We start from the raw sequence: 23,135 nt of genomic DNA, 5'->3' as shown, positions 1-23,135 counted from the left end.
GAAGATAAATGAGAAATAAGTTTTATTGAAAGAATTGGGGAATTACACAAAAGTCTAGCATAGTACTTTTGGATAACAAAAGAGCAGTTAGGTGGTATAGTGAAGAGTCAGGAAGACTCATCTTCCTGAGTTCAAATCTGGTCTCAGATGCTTACTAGCTGTGTGACCCTGATCAAATCACTTGCCGTTCGCCTCAACTTTCTTATCTGTAAAATTGCCTGAAGAAGGAAATGGTAAACCACCCCTATATCAATCCACTATAGTACCTTTGCCAGGAAAACCCCCAGTGAGGTCATCCAGAAGAAGATATGACAAATCAATTAAACAAGAACAATAAAATTTATTGTTCTGTGTTGTTCCCATGGGACTTAATTTGATGGCCTCACTGTTTTGGGACTGAATGAAGTTTTCTATTGCTCCAAGCAAGTGTCCTTTTTTACTCTGTAATAGAGTTGCCTTTTGGCTAGATTTGGGGAAACTTTATTCTTTAGGTATGATTGTTGCTACCAAAGGGAAAAGAGCTCAAGAATTCTGGTCATATGGTAAAAACACTGCTTCTAAACAGCAGCATCCTAAATCACCTTGGGGTGAAGGAATTCACAATCCTCTTTTCAGTTGAATATGCATTAAGATTTTCTCCATCACTCTCTGAAGTCTAGATAATCAACAAAGCAATAAATCAAACCCTGATTTGTAGCATTTGCTGATTTCAGGGATGTAGATACTCATTCTGAAGATCAAACAATCTAGTCTCCTGGCAGAGCCAATTAGAGCAAATTCCATCTTATCCATCCCTACATATTGTAATTCTCCTTACAGGCTTTCTCTGCAGTACAACCTATTTCTGATGCAATAGTGCTGAGACCATCTTAACAGAGATGTTTTATCAACATTAAGTCACAGAGCTATAACTCAATTGGGCATCTAGGATTTTTTTTTTTTTGAGGTTGCTTAAATTTTGACATGGTTGTTAATGACATTTATATTTTTTCATTATCACAGAAATAAGTTAAGTTGGTAAGAAAGAATGATTTATTAAATGAGTAAGTCTCCAATTGCCAGGCTTCTTACTTCCCATAAAACAATTTCCTAGGGTTGCCCCTTCCACCAAAAAACAAAAAGAAAGAAAGAAAGAAAAAGAAAACCCAATCCCCAACTCCTTCCTCCCCAAACAAAACAAAACAAAAAAAAATTGAAGTTATAATTTGTCTTAAGTTAATTTGAGTTTCATTTTGGTAGAGAACCCACCATCAATTCTATGTCCAGTTTGATGGGAGAATGGAAAGTTGCCACCTGAGTCTACGTATTCATAAAAATATAAAGACTCCCCAGTAAGGAAATGCTCTCTATCATGTGTGTCAGCACCTGCTTTGAAACATAGAATTATTTGGCGACAAGAAGAGGTTGAATAACTTGTCCAAAATCATACAGCCAGGTATATGTCAAAGATGAGATTTGAACCCATGTCTTTCAGGCTCTAAGACCTGCTCTGTGCCATAATGCATACTTCTTAGGGTTTAAATGTGTGAGCATTAATGTTGGTTATCTTTTCCCCCTCCAGCTGGCTACACAACTTCCAAGTAGGGAGAACTGGATTAACAAAATAAAAAAAACTTAAATTGAACATAGATAATGTAAACGTGTTTTTCTAAGTTAGTTCACAACCCATAGGGATGTTTATGGGTTACTGGCCGTTTCTATTTGAGTTTGACATCACTAATCTATTTTATTTACTTATAGGAATTACCAAAGAAAATCCCATCTGCTTTCTAATAACTTCTCTTCAGCAGTAGGATGGGACTATTCTATATGGGACAGTGCACAGTGGGCTTTTTGGAATCAATGAGAAAGACCAGAGTTCAAATCTGGTCTCAGACACTTACTATTTCTATGATCCTGGAAAAGTCACTTAAACCATATTTGTGTTAAGCTTCTTCAAATTAGTATGAGGGCTTGCCAAAATTCTTTTGGGGTTCATCGACCTTTAGTGTCCACCTACTACTCAATTCTTACCAGAGGCTCCAAAAAGCTATAGCATATGCTTTGACCATATCTTGTAAAACCATATTGGCAGATGAGCTAAACCAGGTTGAGGGTAAGCAATAGGTCTCAAATCTGCTAGTAAGTTAGGGGTATTTCTCTCGCAAGAATAATTTTCTTGGTGAAATAGGCAGATGAGAACATTTTATTGCAATAGCCATGAAAGTGGCTGAAGCAGGTGCTGGAAAATGCTTTGAGGTTGGTCAGCCATTGAAGATACTAAATAATTAGCTCCAGGCCAGACCATAACCAGTTTTCCATATTTTTACCCTGCCACTGGATTTTGATGATTCTGGTAGAGAGAAGGAGGCTTATAATTTTGTATAGCTTAGCCACACAAATATTTTATATATGAGTCAAAACATCACCCTGTGATGTCTTTGGTCATCTTTGAAAAAAGATGCATCAAGAATAGCAATCAACTGTAAAAATGGAGATAATGATAGCACCTATCTAGGATTATTGTGATGAGATAATATTTGTAGAAAAAGTACTTAGCATAATGTCTGGTACATAGTAAGCATTAAATAAATGCTTATTCCTTTCTTTTTTCTCCTCCCTCATCACCTTAGACTAAATATCAGATTACAAAAACAAAATTTTTTAAATCAAACTAACCCAAATCATAAAAGGAATTGTTTCTTCATACTTGCATGCTCAAGAATAAGAGAATAGAGACATGATTCCTTTCCCTTGACTAATCTTTTATTCTCATAGCCTGTTATGTCATATTCAGCTTTATTGTACTATCAAATATTTTATCATATACTAATAGAATAACTTTGACCTTTTACATAGGCCACACCAAAAATCCTTATGTGTCAGCATATAGTTCCCTGAAGGAGGTTTTGAAATCTCTCCATATATATCCTGCAGATGAAGGTTCTTTCTCTGAAGTGGGAATACCAACCTTTGCCAGGAGGGAACTGGTTTGGAAGCCTTTAATGTCTATTTTAAGAAGAGTACTTGTTTAAGTAAGCTCCTAAAGTTGGAAACAGATTCATGGTATAACACTAAGAGCTTAATTATTAATCAACAAAAATCTCCATATATATATATATATATATATATATATATATGTAATATATATATATATATATACACACACATACACATACATAAATATATATGAAAGGCAAATATTTATTATCTCTCCCACTGGAATAAGAAAAAAAAACAAAACCTTTGTAGGAAATATATGTAGTCAAGAAAACCCAATCCTCAGATTGGCCATTACCAAGTTGCTGTCTCATTCAGCATTTTGAATCCCTCATGTCTGTCAGGTGATTAGCCTATCTAATCATCAATCTTATGTAATGATGATTACACGTTGCATTGCCAGAGTTCCTAAATCTTTCAAAATTTCCTCAATCATTTCTTCAGCACTTAATATGAGCCAGGCACTGTATTATGTGATAAGGATACAAAGACAAAAATTCTAAATTATATGAGTGCCACAGAATAATCAATCGAGAATTTGTTAAGTACTTGCTAAGGTCCAGATAATGTGTTATATTCTGAGAGGCAGCGTTGTACAGGGGAAAGGACATTTGTTCTAGAATAAAATGAATATGGGTTCAAATCCATTTCTGCTACTATCTCTGCAACCTTGGGTAAATTATTTAAATTGACTGGCATCAATTCCTTGTCTGTAAAATAGATGAGTTTTTAAATCATATTTAAACCTAGGTTTTTAACCTAGGTTCATGAACTATTTTCCTCCAAAAGCCTGATATTTTAAAAACTGTTTTTCTTTGCAATCCCATGTATTTCATTTTATGTATTTAAAATCATATTCTGAAAAAAAAATGTTTATAGGTTTGACCAGACTGCCAAAGAGTTCATAACATAAAAAAAAAAGGTTGAGTACACCTTAATTAGATCACTTCTGAAAATCTTTTCAATCTTAGAGCTAGGACCCTAAGCACAAATTCTATTCCTTTCTTAGCTCAAATAATATAAAGGTTCAAATGAACTATAGCAAAATCACATTATTATGTTCTAAGCTTCTAGGACTATTGACCCCAGGATGCCAGTTTAGCTTTCCTAATGACTGGGTTATGGTGAATACAAATCAGAAATTACAGTCATGAAAAGAAACACATCTTATACCTGTACCTGTTTTTGGGACTCCACCTTAGAGGTTATCATTTTGTTCTTTCTGTTTAAATGTGATGGAGTGTTTTAATAGATCATTGCAAAACTGAACAGAGTTTAGGAGTCAGCGTATACATATGACATTGCCTCCCTAATTAGCACTTGCATTTGCATTACTAGCCTGCAACAGTTGTATTTCAAGGAGCTGTTTTTCTAATCTTGTTTTAAAATGTGTTTGTTTTGGGGAGAAATGAATCTAAAAGCCAGGGTTAGATAACCTTCTGTAGCTTGCATCATTCTGAGTTTACAACTCTTTAATTCCTGATTCAAGGCTATATGCTCTAGAGCAGAGATCTTCAAACTTATGGAATTGAGATAATGAATCCTATCAGTTTTTCCCCTTGTCTAGCATAAGAGAGGTTGTAGATTTTCTCACTAGCTCTTATGTAACTACTCCTTTTGACTAAGCAATCAGAATCAGAAGCTCTTGAGGGTCTGATGCCTGTCTCTGAAGAAGAAATTTGAGAGCTTTCATAATTTAGAGGTACAGTAGAATAGGGGACTATTGGGCCTCGGTGGGAGAAGCATTAGGATGATTGTAATAGAGAGAAGCTCCATGATTAAAATTGAGAGGATGGGATATACTATATTTTCTCACCTTCTCATTGGTTGATTATCTACTGAGTGGGGTCAAATCATACCACAGTGATGATTTCTGGGATTTGGTTCCCCATGTCAGTGACTAATGATTTAAGAAATATCATATTTACACTCGGTATTAAAATGAAAGTGCAAAATATTTAAAGAACCAAGAAGTACTCTTATCTAATGGTTAGAGAGATAATGTCAAAATTAGAGAAATATTGCTTAAAATTTTGCCTGGGTCCATAACCACCAGTCATTTAACTATACCTTAGTACCCCTCACTGCTCTTTAAGACTATAAAAGACCTGCATTGGTAGAAGTTTCCTCATTTAGATTTTTGAACATATATGAAATAACAAGTTCAGAAGACAGATGGATAATTTTTATAAATACCTATGGAAGAGTGCTGGCCTTTGAATTGAAAGATCTGAGCTCTCATATTGGATATATTACTGGCTCGCTCTGCAAACTTGGATAAATCGTTTCATTGTTTCTGTCAAAGAAAATGAAATACATCTATGTATAATAGTATCAAAGCTACTATGATTTGAGAAACTGATGTGTAATTTACTACCTATGTTACATGAATTCAATTAAATATTTATTAAACAAGAGTTCTTCTAAATGAGTCATTTTCCCTTTAAAATTTTGAATCTCGTGGTTTGATGACTGGATCAGTGATTCTCAAAATGTATACTGAAGACTTCACTAAATTTGAAATGAAGTTCCTTTCTATACTATAGCATGTACACATACTCCAGCTCCCACTCCCAGTTGTAATGTGTTTTGTAGTCTTCCTTGCTGGCAATGGGGAAGTCAAAATAGCAATTCTATCTGAGGAAGCATATGGTAGCTTTCTTCACTTGGTGAAGTCTTGGTGAAGAAAAGAAAGAAGAGGTTGAGAAATTATAAAAGGAAAAGAGAAACAGCAAGGCTGGGTAATAGGCCTAGAAGCCTGGCGGGCGAGGAACTCTGGAATCCAGTTTGACATGAGCTTTGTATGTTATGAGTCTTCCTGTTAAAACTGTGCTCTGAGGGATAAATCAGAACCACTTCAAAGACTCTTTCAACCTCAAATTTTAATAGTTATATGAAGCAATAAAATGCTTGATAATAATTTTTATGTGGAAATGTTAGCTTCAGAATACATTATCTGAGAATCTAGCTGTTGTTTTGTTTTACATGTGTATGAATATTCTCACATATGTGTGTACTTGAAATATTGAAATGATTATTTAATAATAGGGGGAAAAGAGATTTATATGTGCATTAGTTGACATTAAATTATAACTTTACATGCTATGTTCTTTAAAAGTTTTTTGGCGTAAAAGTTGGTTTGGTGTTTTTCAATATTAAATGCTCATGGGGCAGCTAAATAAAGTACTAGATAGATCACTGGCCTTGGAGTGAGGAGGACCTGACTTCAAATCTGACTTCAGACATTTAAAACTTACTAGCTGTGTGATCCTGTGCAAGTCACTTAACCCCAATTGCTTTGTAGCAAATATATACATATGTTGAGGTCTAGATTTGAGGTACCTAAATGAAATTAGGGTTTAATTGAGGTCTAGTGGCAGGTTTGGGGTACAGGGAGTCAAACAAAACTCCTCTGCAACCCCCTGGATTTGGTGCAAGGATATGGCAGTAAATGAGGTCAAGTAGCGGCACGAGTCCCCAATAAAAGCATTTATTGGTCCGAGAGCTAGATTGGTAAAAGAGGTTTATTATTGGATTTGGAAGTAAGGAGATAGGTGAAGGTAGAGATAAAGAGGGCACCGGATAGAGGATCCAGTGGACAGAGGGTCCTCACATGGTTAGCATGTTTGGAATCTCTGCAAAGAGGGCTTCCCAGTGTGGCCCTTTTATAATAGGAGACTTAGCTCAAGAGGTTTTTGGGTGTAGCCCCAAAGTTGGCTCAGATCTGGATGGGGCTGGGACAGGTCTGGATCTTCTATTGGAATTCAAAGGAACCAGCATTTGTGAGTCAAAGGGTAATTACATTAACTAGAGGGGTTTGGGAATCAAAGATAGGAATCTTTCCCACATCACATACACACACACACACACACACACACACACACACACACACATTTAAAATACTCATTATCCAGTGTTAACTATGACTAATCAAGTCTTGGAATTTGACTTTCAACATAAAGGATAATTTCTTACATAATCTATCTCATTTCCAGAATGAGATATTTCTGTTTATGAACAATCTTGTGTTTCTCATGGCAATGCAATTTACTGGCTCTACTTCCCTTCTGTGGACAATGGACAGAAAATATGGCAATGTGACTTATTCCTCTATCTCTTTGTAGACAAATGACTTATATTCTAGGCATACTTCCACAGGCCTTGTAGACTAAAGTAAAAGGCATTGAATGTCTCTGGCTATATTGGCAGACATAGAATGAGATTTAAAATTAGCTTCCTCCTTGTGGATCCAGCTCCAATTTTGAATTGTCAGTGGTATCAAAAACAGCATAATTCAGTGCTTAAGTTGCCAGTATAGAATTATCATGTTCCTTTAAATTTACTGAATGTTGGCATTAAAAGGGGTCCTTAGTGGTCATGCAATTTTCAATGTGTTTTAGATCCAAATCTCACAGCTCTGCTGCTTACTATATGATCTAAACAAAATCACTTTAGTCTTTTTGGACTTGAGTCTCCTTATTTGCAAAGTAAGAAGGCTCAAAGGGCCTTTCTGACCTCTAATACCTCCTATCAAGTATAAGAGTAGCTAGAACATGTCCAGGAACAAGGAACTTATTACTTTCTCACAAAACAAATTCTGCCTCTAAAAAAAATGCAAAAGAAAATTAAACAGACCATCTGGTATGGAAGGGGGGAAATATCTCTACATCTTTGGGTTTGCCTTTGCCGATGTACAAATCTGAAATCGTCTCTAAATACCTCCTAACACTAAAATTTTTATAATTGCTTTAATCTTCCATAATTTTGAGTATTTCACAGAATCTAAGACATTTTGATCTGAAAAGGAACTTAAGAATCATCTAAATCAACCTCACTTTACAGATGATGAAATTGAAACCTTGAGAGGTTTATATGATTTATTCAAGGTCATAGACAAAGTAAATAGCAGGGCCAGGATTGAAATCAATGTCCTCTGACTTAGAGATCCAGTTACATCACACTATTTTCTATTTACATTAACTCTGTGAATAAACTAAATGTACCATAATTACTTTATAATAAGTCATAAGATTATATAATCACAGAGCTTATATTTAGAGATAGAAGGTGATGACGTTTAGAGTGGTCTAGAATCCTGGTGATCGGGAGGTTAGTGGCTATAAGAGAGTTATTAAGAATCCCCTTTAAATAGGCCACAGGTTTTAGGAGTGAAAGAATTCCCTCATTCCCAAATATTAGTTGCAGAATGAAAGTTTATTGTTAGATAGAAATTAGTTTACTGACATCTTTAGTAGCAGATCTATGGAAAATGGAGTTTTGCACTGAGAACTGTAGTTCTGAGTGGACAGAAAGTCCTGGCAGCTGAGTGAGTTACAGAGGTTCATCTGCAAAGACTTTAGTTGATGAAAGCTTATTTATCTTGGGTGTCTTGGTAGGGGTTGGGAAGTCGGAGTAGATCAGAACCAGTGGGGGCTGGGCAGCCCAAGCAAGTCAGAATGGGGGCTGGGACAAGCACAGATCTCCTATTGGAATTCAAAGGGATGCTTTTTGACCAGAATTTGTAATTGAATCCAAGGCTCTGGCATCCTGGAGAGACAACTTGTCTGGGAAAGATATGCCTCAGCCAGAAGGGGCTAGGAATCTGAAAGGAATCACAGATCAATAGGAAATACAATTTCTTAACGGGATCCCAACCCACTTCAAAGGGATCTTAGCATAGATTAACTATTTTTTTAACAATTTTTTTTTACTGGAATTCCATATAATTTTGATTCTCAAATCTTTTCAGGAATCCTAAATTATGGTTCTTTGGTTTTTGGTTTGAAGAGAATGTATGCTTCTTAATGGTGCCTAGAATGGCTACCTGACACATAGTAAATGGTTAATGTTTGTTGATGAACTGTTTGATTGATTTTCTTCCATAAAACAAGAGGGTTGGACATTTTGACTTTTGAAGTCAGTATCAGTTCTGACATAGCATGATTCAATAGTCTCTTTTTTTCCCCTTATTGCCAATCAGCACTCTTTGTTCCAGCCATATTTCTTAGTTGAAAGGTATAAGCTTACTTACCTTCTACCTATACTACCTATACTACATTTCATATCTTTTTCCGACATGAATAATGATTTCATGTTTCATGTTTCACAGTTGCAAAGTCAAGCAGTTAATCAGAAAGAATTAAGTTATTACAAAATAACAGATCTTTCCTTCAAGAAACTTACATTCCAATGGGGAAACTATATGAAAAGGACGTAAAAATAGAGGGAGAAGAGGGAAGAGAAGGTATCACTTAGGAGGCATGATGGCCAAGCCTAGACAATACAGGATGGCTGATCTGGACACTTCCCCGAAATGAAGATTCTGAGAAGAACTCATCCATGGAAAAAGTGGTTTACTGGAGCTAAGTCAGGAAACAGCTGAAGCATGGCTATGTAACCTGGTTTCATTCCAATTCATTAAAGTTTATCTGATTTTCAGAAAACTTAGAAAGATTAACTGGTAATATGGACTTAGAAAATTCTTATTTGGTCATTCAACAGCCATGTAACTTTAATTAAATCACTATTCCATAGAGGAACACAATTTTCATTTAGAGGATCTAGGTTGAAATTTTAAGTCTGCTCCTTAGTACTTGTGTATATATTACCCAATTTTCCTGAATTTTATTTTCCTCCTTAATTATTAAAATAAAAAAGAAAGATAATTTTTTTTTTACTAAAGTCTCTAAGGTCAATTCCATTTTAGTGGCTCTTGAAATTTACTTTAAACACTATATAAACCTAAAGCAAAGCAATGTAGTCAGAGGGAAATTCAGCCTGCCTTTTAAATAGTTACAATTCTCAATCCAATCCAAGTATTTAAGCACGTATGTGTCAGCACTATGGTATGGTCAAGAGATAAAGAGATAGAATAAACAGTTTCTGCCTTTAAAGGATTGTGAGAGGGGAAAAAAAAGAGAAGAATTCTTCTGAGTGGTATACAGAATGCAAAATCATTAAATGAATACATGATCATTTGAAGAGGAAAAAGAGAACAATAAGTATCAGAAGGATTAAGAAAGACTTCTCTGGGGGTGACACATGAGCTGGAAATTAAAGGGAGAAAGGAATTTAAGAGATTGAGGTGAATATGAAATAAGTTCCAGTCAAAGTTATACAACCTCTTTCAAAGATATGGAAATAGTAGATGGCATGCTAACTTTGAGAAGTAGCAAGTAGAGCAGAGTAGCTAGAACACAAGATGTGTGAAAAATTGGCACACATTCATATCTTTATTTTGTTTACCTCTTTAAGTGCCACATTTTAATCATAAGAAATCAGGGATAAAAGGGTAGGCAATAGTGAGGAAAAAAGGAAGACACAGGCAGAAAATGAAAATTATCTTGAGTTTTACCAACATCCAGAGGTCCTCTTACCCTTTTCTAGTACATCAGACCTTATGCTCTTAACATATATGTAACCTAGTGGAAGGCACTATTGAACGTTTTTTTGTTTTTTTTTTTTTTTTGTTAGAGTAGTGAAATGATTAAAAAAAAAAAAAAGAAATGTTATCTTGCCAGGAGCAAGTATCATAATTCTGCAGTTTATGAAAAGATTCACTAAATTTTTTTGTTCTTCATTTATTTTCAGTTATGGATGGCTCTTCATGACCCCATTTAGAGTTTTCTTGGCAACAAAATTAAGGTGGTTTGCTATTTTCTTTTCCAGCTTATTTTACAGATGAGGAAATTGAAGCAGAGTTTTGTGACTTGCCCAATGTCACAGCTATTATGTGTCCAAGGTCAGACTTGAACTTAGGAAGATAAGTCTTCCTTCTAGGCCTGGCACTCTATTCACTGTGCTACCTAGCTGCCCTCGCTAAAAATAATTATGTAAAAAATTTCAATCATATGTTAAGGAAAATCAAGATGGGATGATTACACATATCAAATTTTATTAATGTATGTTTATGTACCTACCTTTAAAAATGTCCCTTTTTTCCTTTCAGCAATGATCCAAGAGCAGAAGCTAAAACCATGAATATGGAAACCTTTGGAAAACTGGTGTTCAACAGATTTGCATTTTGTTTTTCAGACAGAATTCTCCCTATATTAACTGCAATGCAGCAATAGTACTCAAAATGTTTCCCATAGACATAGAGCATTGAAAGTAGCCTCCTAATACTCAACAAAAAAGAAATATACTTCCAGAGATGTTCCTAGAGTTTTAATTCCTTACAATTAATCTAACAGTGATAGTTACATGTCCTTATATTTAGACAAACAAAGCATGTGTAAATAAAGTAATAGCTCTGGTCTCTATTTTAAAGAGTTTTATTAAATTCATGAATCACATTGTTAACTTTTAATTTTATTTTTCATAATGAGAAATGATTTACAAAGAAAAAGAGAGACCTGTCCACTATATGATATCAGTAACAGTTTTGATTCTATTTTGGTTCTCTTCCAAATCACCAGTTTAATATATTATTTTTTCCATGATAGACATCATGGTACAGTAAATTTACAGTGATTCCTAGATAGTGAATATATCATGTTTCTCAAAAGCATCAAAGGTTGAACTGCAAATTATACCTGTATATGACAGAGCCCTGGAACCTTTGAAACTAGTAGAGCTACACCTAGGGGAAACTTTATAAAGACTCTATAAAGGGAAAAATAGGACTCCCAATGCTAAGTTTTAGGAAATGCTCTGTTATGTATGTTCTCCATATGAATGTATCACTAGTTTTGTATTTTAAGTTTGAACATATTTAATACATCTCTGAATGTAACTCATTATCTTTCCCCCCAATTCTCCCTTCTGCCTTACTTGCCTACTACTATTGAGGGAATATCCTTGACCCTTCTTTATTTCTGAACTGCCCTCCACCCTCATACATCTAAGCTGTTGCTAGGTTTATTGATTTCAAAGCAATATCTTTCAAATATATTTCTCTTTCTCGTCTAATATTGCCATCATCCTGTTTTGTACTCATCTCTTCAAGTCTAGATTACTGCAATGGAATCTCCATAATATTTTTGTGTATGCAAAGGAGTGTGTGTGTGTGGGGTGCAGGGGGAAATATTTTGTACCATCTCCTCTTGCTATAATGTTATTCTAGGTAAATACCTTGTCTAAAAGCTCATTGAAGTCTATTTGAAAATATTAATTGTAAGCACACCAGTGGGGGGTTGTAAATAAAATGTTAAAAATCCTAGTCCCACTGGGTTACCCCTAAAAGCCTGAAGAGTGTGATTCTTATTCTTTCTTAATATATTTTCCTTAAAAATTTGAGTGGGAATAAAGAAAGTAGTCCCAGAACATTTGGGTATGAGGTGAAACATAGAAGTTGTTTTGATTTGTACTTCTCTTATTTGTAAGTACCATGGATTCATAAAGAACAACTTTTAGCTTATATTTCAATAATTTCTGAGTGGTCATGTAAAGATGTTTTAATTTGAAGTTCATGGACCTGTGAAAATTTATGAATTTGGAAAAGCAAAAAAAAAAGTCATTATTTTCACTAACTCTCTAATTGAAATTTAACATTATCTTCAATTAAGAATTTAAGCAACTAACATTATTCTAAAAAAGGGTATTATAGATTCCATCAAATAACCAAAGTGATGTATTATATACACCAAAAGTTCAGAACACCTGGTCCAGTGGACTAAGAAGATGAAGTGTCTGAAGAAAGAGTTTTGGATGTATTTTAGAAGGCAGATAGAAAGAAAATCAGGTAGGGTGTGTGTGTGTGTGTGTGTGTGTGTGTGTGTGTGTGTGTGTGTAAAGCTTCACCACAAAGAAATGAAACAGATTCCCAATCCATGTGTGACTATCACTATCCTGCAAATGTGGATTTAGGGAGCCTAGGCTTGAGATCCCACGAGGTGAATTTTATGGAAGGAATAGTTCTTTTTTCTTTTTTTATTATAGCTTTTTATTTAAAAGATATATGCATGGGTAATTTTTCAGCATTGACAATTGCAAAACATTTTGTTCCAATTTTTCCCCTCCTTTTCCCCACTCCCTCTCCCAGATGGAGGTAAACCAACACATGTTAAATATGTTAAAGTATATATTAAATACAATATATGTATACATATCCATACAGTTATTTGGTTGCACAAGAAGAATTGGACTTTGAAATAATTTACAATTAACCTGTGAAGGACATAAAAAATGCAAGCAGACAAAAACAGAGGGACTGGAAATGCCATATAGTGATTCATACTCATTTCCCAGAGTTTTTTTGCTGGGTGTAGCTGGTTCTATTCATTATTGAACAAATAGAACTGATTTGGTTCATCTCATTGTTGAAGAGAGTCACATCATCAGAACTGATCATCATATGGCATTGGACAGGCGCAATTCTATGACAAGAATTAGAAAAAGTAAAAAAAAGGTTATGTATGCATAGTCACATCTCTGATCTGTTCTTTCAACCTTGTTTGACCATTTGGGGCTTTTTTGGCAAAGATATTGAAGTAGCTTGCCATTTCCTTCTCCAATTTATTTTATGGATGAGGAAATGGAAGCAAAAAGGACTGGTAAGTATCTGAGACTGGGTTTGAACCTATGTCTTTTAAACTCCAACTCTATGCACTGTGCCAGCTAGCTGATCACCTCTAGTTTAGTGCTCCATAAAATCAAACCAAAATACCTTGCCCTACAGTTGAATATCTAAGATGAAGTAGTAGATTCCTCTTAATTCGCTTACTTGTCTTTAACTCTTATTTTTAGTTGGTGTCTGAGGCTAAGTTGTATTAAGTTGACCAAAGTCACATTACCAGTAAATGTCACACTTGATCCCACCTCCTGAGTCATCCCAACACAATCCATTAAGTCACAAATCATTTTCTCTACTACTACAATATTGGAAACAATATTTTTGAGTTCTATTTCCTTCAGCTCTTGTGGATTTGTCAATGCAGTCCTTGTCAATTTGCCAATAATGGCTGCCTGCTTACTCTCAGACTGTCAATTTCTATGTAACTGGTCTCTTCTTGGTGAGCCTTGATATGACCTTATCATTACGCATACCTTCTACTGACCATTTTTTAATCTGATAAGGTTTAAGTCAAACAAGCAAGATGTATATTGAATAAAATTACAATATAGTTTACTAAATAAAGATTCCTGAAAAGTTTCTCTTCTTGATTGGCAGAAAGAAAAATGTGCAATTAGAAAAGGCTTCAGGGGACAAAATAATGTTTTTATCATCTGGGCAGATTTCCATTTATGAAAGGACCTTTATTAATTAGATATTAATGCAATTTATTAGAAAATTCCTTAATTATGTGATGGTAGATTCAGAGCTGAAAGTGACCCCAGCAGTTATCTAGAGTTAGGATTTGCAAATTACAGCCATCAGGGCAAGTCCCATCAGGGCAAGTCTGCTTTGCTGCCTGCTTTTGTATAGCTAGGGAACTAAGACTAGTTTTTCCATTTTAAAATAAAACCTAATTTTATTTGAAAATGTAAAAAAAATAACTTCTTAAATGATATGAACTAGGCAATGGGTCAGTTGCTGATTCCTGATCTAGATCAGTCCTTTCATTTTATAGGTGAGTAAACTGAGACACAGGGAGATTAAGTGATTTTCCCAAGGTCATACAAATAGTATCTTACAATGATAGATATAGGCACTGGACTTGTGTTTTCATTGGTATAATGAATTCCCTCTACCAGTTCATGTCAGAATATTCTTTACAGTCTATAAGAGTGTCTGCTACATCTATAAGACTTCTAGTCTTAGGGAATTTTCTACAGCAATGGTTTCATACTCAAATAGAAATGGGGTGGATCCCTGTCATTGCATGTTGACTTTGAAATTACATACTAACATTATTTCTCTTTCTCTCTCTCTTTCTCTCTCTCTCTCTCTCTCTCTCTCTCTCTCTCTCTTTTTTCTGAGGCAATTGGGGTTAAGTGACTTGCCTAGGAACACATGGCTAGGAAGTGTTCAGTATCTGATGCCAGATTTGAACTCAGGTTCTCCTGACTTCAGAGCTGGTGTTCATCTACTATACCACCTAGCTGCCCCTTATCTTATTATTTTTTAAAAATTTGTTTCATTAAATATTTTCCAATTTTATTTTAATCTCATTTCATTTCACTGTTCTGGACTCCAAAATGTAAATTTAAGTTCTCAGGTCTAGAACCATAAGAGTCTAAGTAGTTTACTTAGGTGGCTCAGCCAAACATTAAGAAATAGTTTTTTTTTTTTTTAAACTAAGGCTGATTCTTTTTCCATGAGCTATGCTTTCTTTGAATTTTAAATGTTTCTTTGAAGTTTACAGAGAACTCACATTTTCTCACAACACAGTTGTAAAGTAGATGGTGTTAATTTCATTATGCCCTTCTTATAGAAGGAGAAATTGGAACTTAGATTGGAATTTGTCAACAATCACAGTTCTAAGTCATATCAAGGTCCACATGGGAATTCAGGCTGTGATGTGCTAGAGCCAGCTCTTAATGTCTCATGAGAAAAAAATTGTTAAATTTTCAGTATATTTTCATCATAGAAACTGGCAAATGTTACAAAATCAAGGCTTAATTTATTGTTTTATTATCTAGACTTAAGAAAATAATTACTAAAATATTAATAATATATATTATACTTGAAAGTATGAACATTTTTCTCCCAAGGAAGCTGGTGGTCAAACATTTACCAGCACAATGTTGAACCCATGTCTTGTGATGTTGAGGCTGCCTTAACTCAATCCTGACTCTCAAAGGTAATATACTTAGCATCTGAGCCTGGAGCTTCATAGAATTAAGGATGTGAAGAATTTTTGAAATCATCTGATGCTTACTATTTATATAATTTAGGAAAGGGTCAACATTTCCTCATCTGTAAAGGCAGCTAGATGGTAAAGTGCATAGACCACTGAGATTGGAATCAAGACAGTTTCATGAGTTCAAATCTTGCTACAGATACTTACTAGCTTATGTGAGCTTGGGCAAGTTATATAACTCTGACTACCTTAGTTTCCTTATCTGAAAAGTAACCTAGAGAAAGAAATGGCAAACCATTCTACCAAGAAAACCCCAAATGAGATCACAAAAGAGTTAGACATCATTGAAACAACTGAACAATAACAAAATGAGACTATCTGGCTTCTAGTTCCAAGATGGGCATTCATTGACTCTGTGGTCTAGCTCAACCCCATCATTTTAGATATGAAGAAACATATCAGGACAGCTTTAAAAAACTTTCCCAAAATCACTAAGGTAGGAGAGAGGTCCTAAACATAGATTTTCTGAAGCTAACGCCTATGTTTTTTTTCCCTTCCCCACAGTGTGTGTCACACTGATGAAAATGTTAATGGGGATATATTTCTGGACTGACTTTAAAATGTGATTACATTTTATATAATTTTTTCTAAATACCTTTCCAGCACTTTTTATAATTTTAGATGACTGTACATCATATTGTGTCTCTGATTTATGTCTTTTTTCTTATCATTCTTAATTCCTTTGGACTGAAATCCTTCTTTACCTTTTATTTGAAGTATTGATGAAGTTTTAATTTTCCTCTTACAAAGGCTTTCTGATGCATTTTCTTCATATTTTCTGTAGCACTCAAGCACTTGGAATCAAATTCTCATACACTGAACACTCTCAGGGAAAATTCAAAAGATGAAACTTTGGTCTTTATCTTCAATAGGGAGATGAGGCTTTATAAATAATGTAAAAGAAAAAAAAACATTCTCAGGACAATAAATTGGGGCTCAAAAATAACCAAAAAGAATCACTAAAATAAAAACACTGAACAGTTCAACTGAATGAAGCCAGTCCCATGACAATTGCCAGTGGAGGCAGACTCTACAAAACCTTCTGTTGACAGGCAAAAACAGGAATGAAAATGGAAGCAGGAGCTGACTATTCAGCTATATTGGATATTAAGGTCATTTTGGGTTTGCTGTTGTTCAAATGCATTTGACTTTTTGTGATCTTATTTGGGATTTTCTTGGCAAAGGTATTGGAGTGGTTTGCCATTTCCTTCTTTAGCTCATTTTATATGAAAAAATCTGAGGCAAAGAAGGTTAAGTGACTTTCCCAGAGTCATACAGCTACTAAGTGTCTGAAATCACATTTGAACTCTAACTCTGATACTCTATCCACTGTACCACCTATTTAGGAAATCAGTTGGGAAAGTACGAGTAGTGAGTTGGCTGGATCTGTTCTCTACTTGCAAGAATTCATTCTTCACTGTATATCCTTCAGACTCTTTTAATGATATTCAGTTAAAAGGGAAAGTCTGATCTGGAGATTCTCAGGAGGAATTCAGGTAGGATGGGGATTTAGGGTGGGAGAAGGAGAGAACAATTTTGATATAAAAGTATCTCCTTTCTGCCATACAAATGAAGGATGTAAAAATTATCATGAATCATGTCAGAGTAGAAAAATAAATTGACCCTAGAAACTTGTGTAGGTTTTCTTTCAGACAATCTCATTCTGATCTTGTGTCTTAGCTGCCATGCTTATGTTTTAGTTATATATAAAACATGTTCAGCTCCCAGAATTGAGGAAGATAAACATTTAGAATCATGTTCCTATATTGTTTCTGAAATCCAAGTTAGTTATTCTGCAGAGAAATTTCCTATTATCTAGGATTTATTTCCACATAAAATCAATGGAGCAATCTCCTGAGGAAAAGAATTAAAATGCCTATATTTTCTCTGAGCTTACAACATTATTGCTAATGACAAGTTTTTTACTCTCTGATAAAAGAACTGAATCTTTAAATAGAACCATATTGAAGCCTCATTCAAGGATCTGCCTTGAATCAAATAAAAATTTAGAGCTTTCCTCAGTGGCATAAACCTGAATAAGCTCTTTAGTAGTCCTAAAATTAGATGTTTTATAACTCAAACAAGAATCACAATTTCATTAGGTCTTATGTTTTTCGATTCTAATGAACTGGACCTTGCTACAATTAGATAATCAACAAGCATATAACTGGAGATTCTCTCTCTCCTTTGTGCATTCTCTCTCTCTCTCTCTCTCTCTCTTGCTCTCTCTCTCTCTCTCTCGCTAAACATATGTATCTTTCAAAATGTGCAATTAAGTTTATTTCTGGACACTGCAAGGCAAGAAATTCCACCTACAATTTTCATGTAAGGTTTAGTCCTATATTATGTCACATGTATTAAAAGATCTTGGAGAAGAGACATTAAGACAAAATTATACAAGAACAAGATGTATAAAATTTGATGGTTAGACTACAAAAGTAAAATTTGAGGTACCCAGGTGTATTGCTATCTTGAATCTGGAAAGGATTCACCTATGCATGGATACATACAAATATATTTATATATGCATACACATACATGTGCACACATACATATACAAAATCATTTTCATCATTCTTAACATAAGAGCAAACTATTCCCATTCTCTATCATCCTAAAGACCACCGGTGCCATTCACATGGCACTTCTGTGCTCTCTGGAATTTTCCTTCATGCTTCCAAAATAGCTTCCTTACTTCCAGACATATCCCTTTGCCCTGTCTTCTGTCTTCTTATTCTTAGTGAGAAGGACTTTTTATAACATTACATCTCCAGCATTATGTCCAGAATTGGCTTAACTTTCATTCAGATCTCCAATATTCTGGTTCTAGAAAGGGAGTTGGAATACTCGTTGAGTCTATATGCTCCCTTTGCTGCTGTCACTCAGCATTTCCTCTTTGAAGTTCTTACAATAGGTATGTGGCGCAGGGGATAGAACCCTGGACTTAGATTCAGAAAGATTCACTTTCTGAGTTGATTTATTATGTAAATCACCCAACTATTTTTGCCTCAGTTTCCTCATCCATAAAATGAGCAGGAGAAGGTAATAGTAAATCACTTCAATATTTCTCGCCAAGAAAATTCCGAAAAATGGGGCCATGATGAGTCAGACATTACTAAAAAATAACTGAATAACTGCTTAAATTCCCCACCCTATTCAGATCATGGTGGATGTCATATACTGACTGTTTAATTCTCTCCCCTTCCTTTTTAAATGTTCAGCTTCTGGTCCACTGTTTTTTTTTTTTTTTTTCCTCTGTTTTCCAATCCTTACTTATACTAGGAAATTTTTATATACCTGCTGATGATCCCTTAAATTGCTTAAGCTCACAGTTCTTTAGACGCACTTCTTGACTTTACTTCAACTGCACTCAACATTATGTTCAAATGTTCCATTTTCTTGATTGAAAAAAACAGCTAGCATTCTTTAGCTGATCTTTATCAAAATGCCTGGCCTTCGTAGATGCTTAATAAATGCTTTTTGGTTATTGGCTGATTATCCACAACTGGTATGACAAATATCTACTAGAGGCTTGTAGGCTTGATTAATTTTCTCTAAAGGGCAAATAAGTCATACTTTTCAATTTATTGGTCCAGGGCTACTGTTACTGAATAGCTTACCAGTCACCTAAGACATGGAAAGACCAGACATGAGGAGCCACTGCTCCAGACTTGACGGATGTTGTCTTGCCCTGCTAGTCAACACATCCTTATTGATCAGCTACCTTCTGATTTCTTAGGAAGTAGTCTAAGTGGAGTGGGTCTGTGTCTATTTCAATCAATGCTATATTCTTGATTATATTCCTTTTCATGATCTATTATTAGGTAATTTTTGTTATTTTTGATAGTGTTGGATAGATGATAAATGTGTCATTTTATCCTAAAGCTTAGGATAGGAAGCTTAGGAAACTTCCTAAGGAGGAAGACTAAACTGTCTTGAGTTTGGAGGAGGTCCAACATCCCTATATGCCTTCTGTCTCCTTTTCAAACTACACTTTTCCTTCAGCTGATCCCCATTTTCCATTTCTCAGTATTTTCTTAGGTCATTACCTCTGCTCTGATATAAATTTCCTTCCCAATATTGACTTTATAGTTAACCAATTTAACTCCATGTTGTTATCATCTCTTAAAATGCTTGCCAAGCCCTAAGCTAGGCTTATTCCCACAATCTTCCTCCTCTTTTATTACTCACATATGGTTTGAAGTGATGGAAATTCATCTGACTACATTTATTTATTATACATTATATCTCACATATCTTAATATAATTTTTGTTTTAATAACAAAAATGAAAGTGACAAATATTGGAGGAGATGTGGAAAAATTGGGATACTAGTACACTATTGGAGAACAATTTGGAATTATGCCCAAAGAGTTATAAAATTGTGTATAATCTTTGATCCAGCAATAACACTAGATCTGTTTTCCAAGGTGATCAGGGAAAAAGTAAAATAGCGTATATGTTCTATTTCTATTTCTATTTATAGCAACACTTTCTGTGATGGCAAAGAATTGAAAATTGAAGGGATGCCTATCAAATGGGGAATGACTAAATAAGTTGTGCTATATGATTATGATGGATACTATTATAAAATTGATGATCTGGTTGAGCTTAGGAAAACATAGAAAGACTTCCAGGAAATAATGACAAGTGAAATGAGTAGACCCAAGTAATGACTAAGTTATTCTGAATATTATAAATACTCAAATTAAACACAAAAGCATTTATGAACAATTGTTAATAACTAAGTTATTCTGAATAAATATTCAAATCAAACACAAAGCATCTATGAAGGAAGATAGTATCCACCTATAGTGACATAAGTGAAAAATAAAATTAAACATAATATGATTTTATACAGGCACACATACATATACATTTCTGTGTCTAATAGTGGTCTTCTCTAGTGCAGGGTAGGGATGGAGGAAGGAAGAAAAAAAATAAAAATGCACAGTAGAGAACAAAAGAAAATTCAGATGGAAGCAGTGAAAAGCAGAGTTGCTTTGAAAATGATGTGTAGTATTTATTACATAGTTTTCTAATTAAAAAAAAAGTAAATGGTATAAAATGCAGATCCATGGTTTCATATTGAATCCCCAATTTGTGTTGTGCTGTGTAAATAGAAATGTCTTTTCTGTCTTTTTGTATTTCAATTCAAAATGATTAAAAAATTTAAAGACCTTAAAACTGCATTAAGATATTTGGGTTTTCTTTTATTATGAATCATGTCATGTTAGACCTCTCTGTAACCTTTGATGCTACCAAGCTACAATAGTACTCTCTTCACATTAGGTTTTCAGTACCTTGCTTTCCCTTCATTTTCTTCCTACCTTTTTGATAGTTCACTTTCTGAATCTTCTCTAGGTCACTACCTTCTAAATATAAGTGTCTTTTAAAGGTTCTATTCTGGGCTCTCTTCTCTTCTCTTTCCATACTACTTCTCTTAGTGAACTCAACAACTCCCAGGGATTTAATTATCTTTATGCTAATAATTCCCAAATCTAGCAATCCTACTCTAATCTCTTTATTAACTTCCTCCCGTCCCTCCTCCCTCCCTTCCTTCCTTCCTCCCTCCCTTCCTCCCTTCCTCTTCCTTCTTTCCTCCCTCTCTCCCTCCCTCCCTTCCTTCCTTCCTCCCTCCCTCCCTCCCTTCCTCCCTTCCTTCCTTCCTTCCTTCCTCCCTCTCTCCCTCTCTCCCTCTCCCTCCCTTCCTCCCTTCCTCCCTCTCTCCCTCCCTTCCTCCCTTCCTTCCTCCCTTCCTCCTTCCCTCCTTCCTCTCTTCCTTCCTTCCTCTCTCCCTCCTTCCTCCCTTCCTTCCTTCCTTCCTCCCTCTCTCCCTCTCTCCCTTCCTTCCTCCCTTCCTCCCTCCCTCCCTTCCTCCCTTCCTCCCTTCCTCCCTTCCTCCCTTCCTCCCTTCCTTCCTTCCTCCCTCCCTCCCTTCCTTCCTTCCTCCCTCCCTCCCTTCCTTCCTTCCTCCCTCCCTCCCTTCCTCCCTTCCTCCCTTCCTCCCTCCCTCCCTTCCTCCCTTCCTCCCTCTCTCCCTCCCTCCCTCTCTTCCTTCCTTCCTTCCTTCCTTCCTTCCTTCCTTCCTTCCTTCCTTCCTCCCTCCCTTCCTCCCTTCCTCTTCCTTCTTTCCTCCCTCTCTCCCTCCCTACCCTCCCTCCCTCCGTTTCTGGTTTTCTTTCTACTACTCTAATTGTTCTTTTTCGGCCTCCTTTGCTAGATTATCCTTCATACAGGTAATTTAATTGCAGGTGTTAAAATAAAAAATCCCTATTAACTGTTAAAATGGAAGAAAACCCACATCCCAAAAGGGGGACCTGGAATGCCTGAGGAGCTTGTCACAAGCTGGAACAATAAAACAATATTCTCATCTATTCCTAGTCTATAGTTGGAAAGGGAGAGGCATTTATGTTTTTCAAGGAAAGGAAGATAGGAAACTAGGGAGAAAGAGGGGAACTAGGTAGTCTTAGAAAGACATGAGTCAAGAAGCCCCATCCCCAAGGGGAAGGGCAAATCCAGAAAATAGGGGAGAAATTTCAGGTTTCAGAACTGTGACCTTTTGATAAACAAATCAAAAGGCATTCTTAGTGATAAGGGAGCCTGATCACAGACATTAAGATAGGAGGATGACTCCAAAAACCATAAGACAGGATGTCCAAGAATCCCATAAGCAAGAGTTTAAGGAGTCTTCAAAGATAAAATGTCTCTTAAGGTCCACAAACTTTCAAAAGGCTCAGGGTCTTGTTTCAAAGATGGTATGAGCTTGATTGACTTCAGAGTTGCCAATATTCTGCATGTCCAGATGGGTTCCTTGTTACATGGTTCAACATAAGAGACTGATATAATTTTCTCATTGAAAATGACATTGAAAAGAGATGTTTCCACATGCTTCACTGCTGCTTGTTAAGTAGTATGAAATCTTTCCATTAAGCTTGTAGCTGAAGCCTTATATATACTTTATCATTCCTCATTACAAACTTAATAAATATTTTATTCATTTATATTGTCATTCATTTATTCATTCTCTGGAATTTCCTTACTTTTATCATAGGCATCACCATTCTTTTAGTCTCCCATGTTTGTAACGTTAATATTATTCTAGTTTCCTCACTATCCTTAATCCATATATGGAACTGTAAAATCTCATTTATATCTCTGTAATAACTACATTCAAGTTCTTTCTACTTCCTTAATTTAGGCCTATATCACCTCCCATCTAGATTATTATAATAGTTCCTAAAGTGTTTCACATCTTTCCTATTCCAGTTCATTTTCTTCCTGACTGATAATGTGGTTTTCCCTTCATGAAGAATTGACCATCTTAACATCTCTCCTACATAACTTTCCATTTTCCATTTTTTCATTGACTGCTCTTATGTGGAATGTGTTTCCTCATTTCTCTTTGGGTTG

The 23,135-nt window shown here is 35.3% G+C and overlaps 1 protein-coding gene across 2 annotated transcripts in view; it reads left to right on the top strand.

The window, feature by feature from the left end:
- MLIP (muscular LMNA interacting protein) overlaps window positions 1-12,881 on the top strand; it is a 382,597-nt gene extending 369,716 nt beyond the window's left edge. For both annotated transcript variants that reach the window (XM_031964713.1, XM_031964714.1), the window contains one exon: window positions 10,928-12,881. In XM_031964713.1, coding sequence (XP_031820573.1) covers window positions 10,928-10,933 — 6 coding nt within the window. In that variant the 3' untranslated portion in view covers window positions 10,934-12,881. The remainder of the gene's footprint in view (window positions 1-10,927) is intronic.
- Window positions 12,882-23,135: the final 10,254 nt, after the last annotated feature.

The sequence above is a fragment of the Sarcophilus harrisii genome, chromosome 4, assembly GCF_902635505.1.
Source record: "Sarcophilus harrisii chromosome 4, mSarHar1.11, whole genome shotgun sequence".
In the NCBI taxonomy this organism is placed as follows: Eukaryota; Metazoa; Chordata; class Mammalia; order Dasyuromorphia; family Dasyuridae; genus Sarcophilus; species Sarcophilus harrisii.
This window is presented reverse-complemented; position numbering and strand designations above follow the sequence as displayed.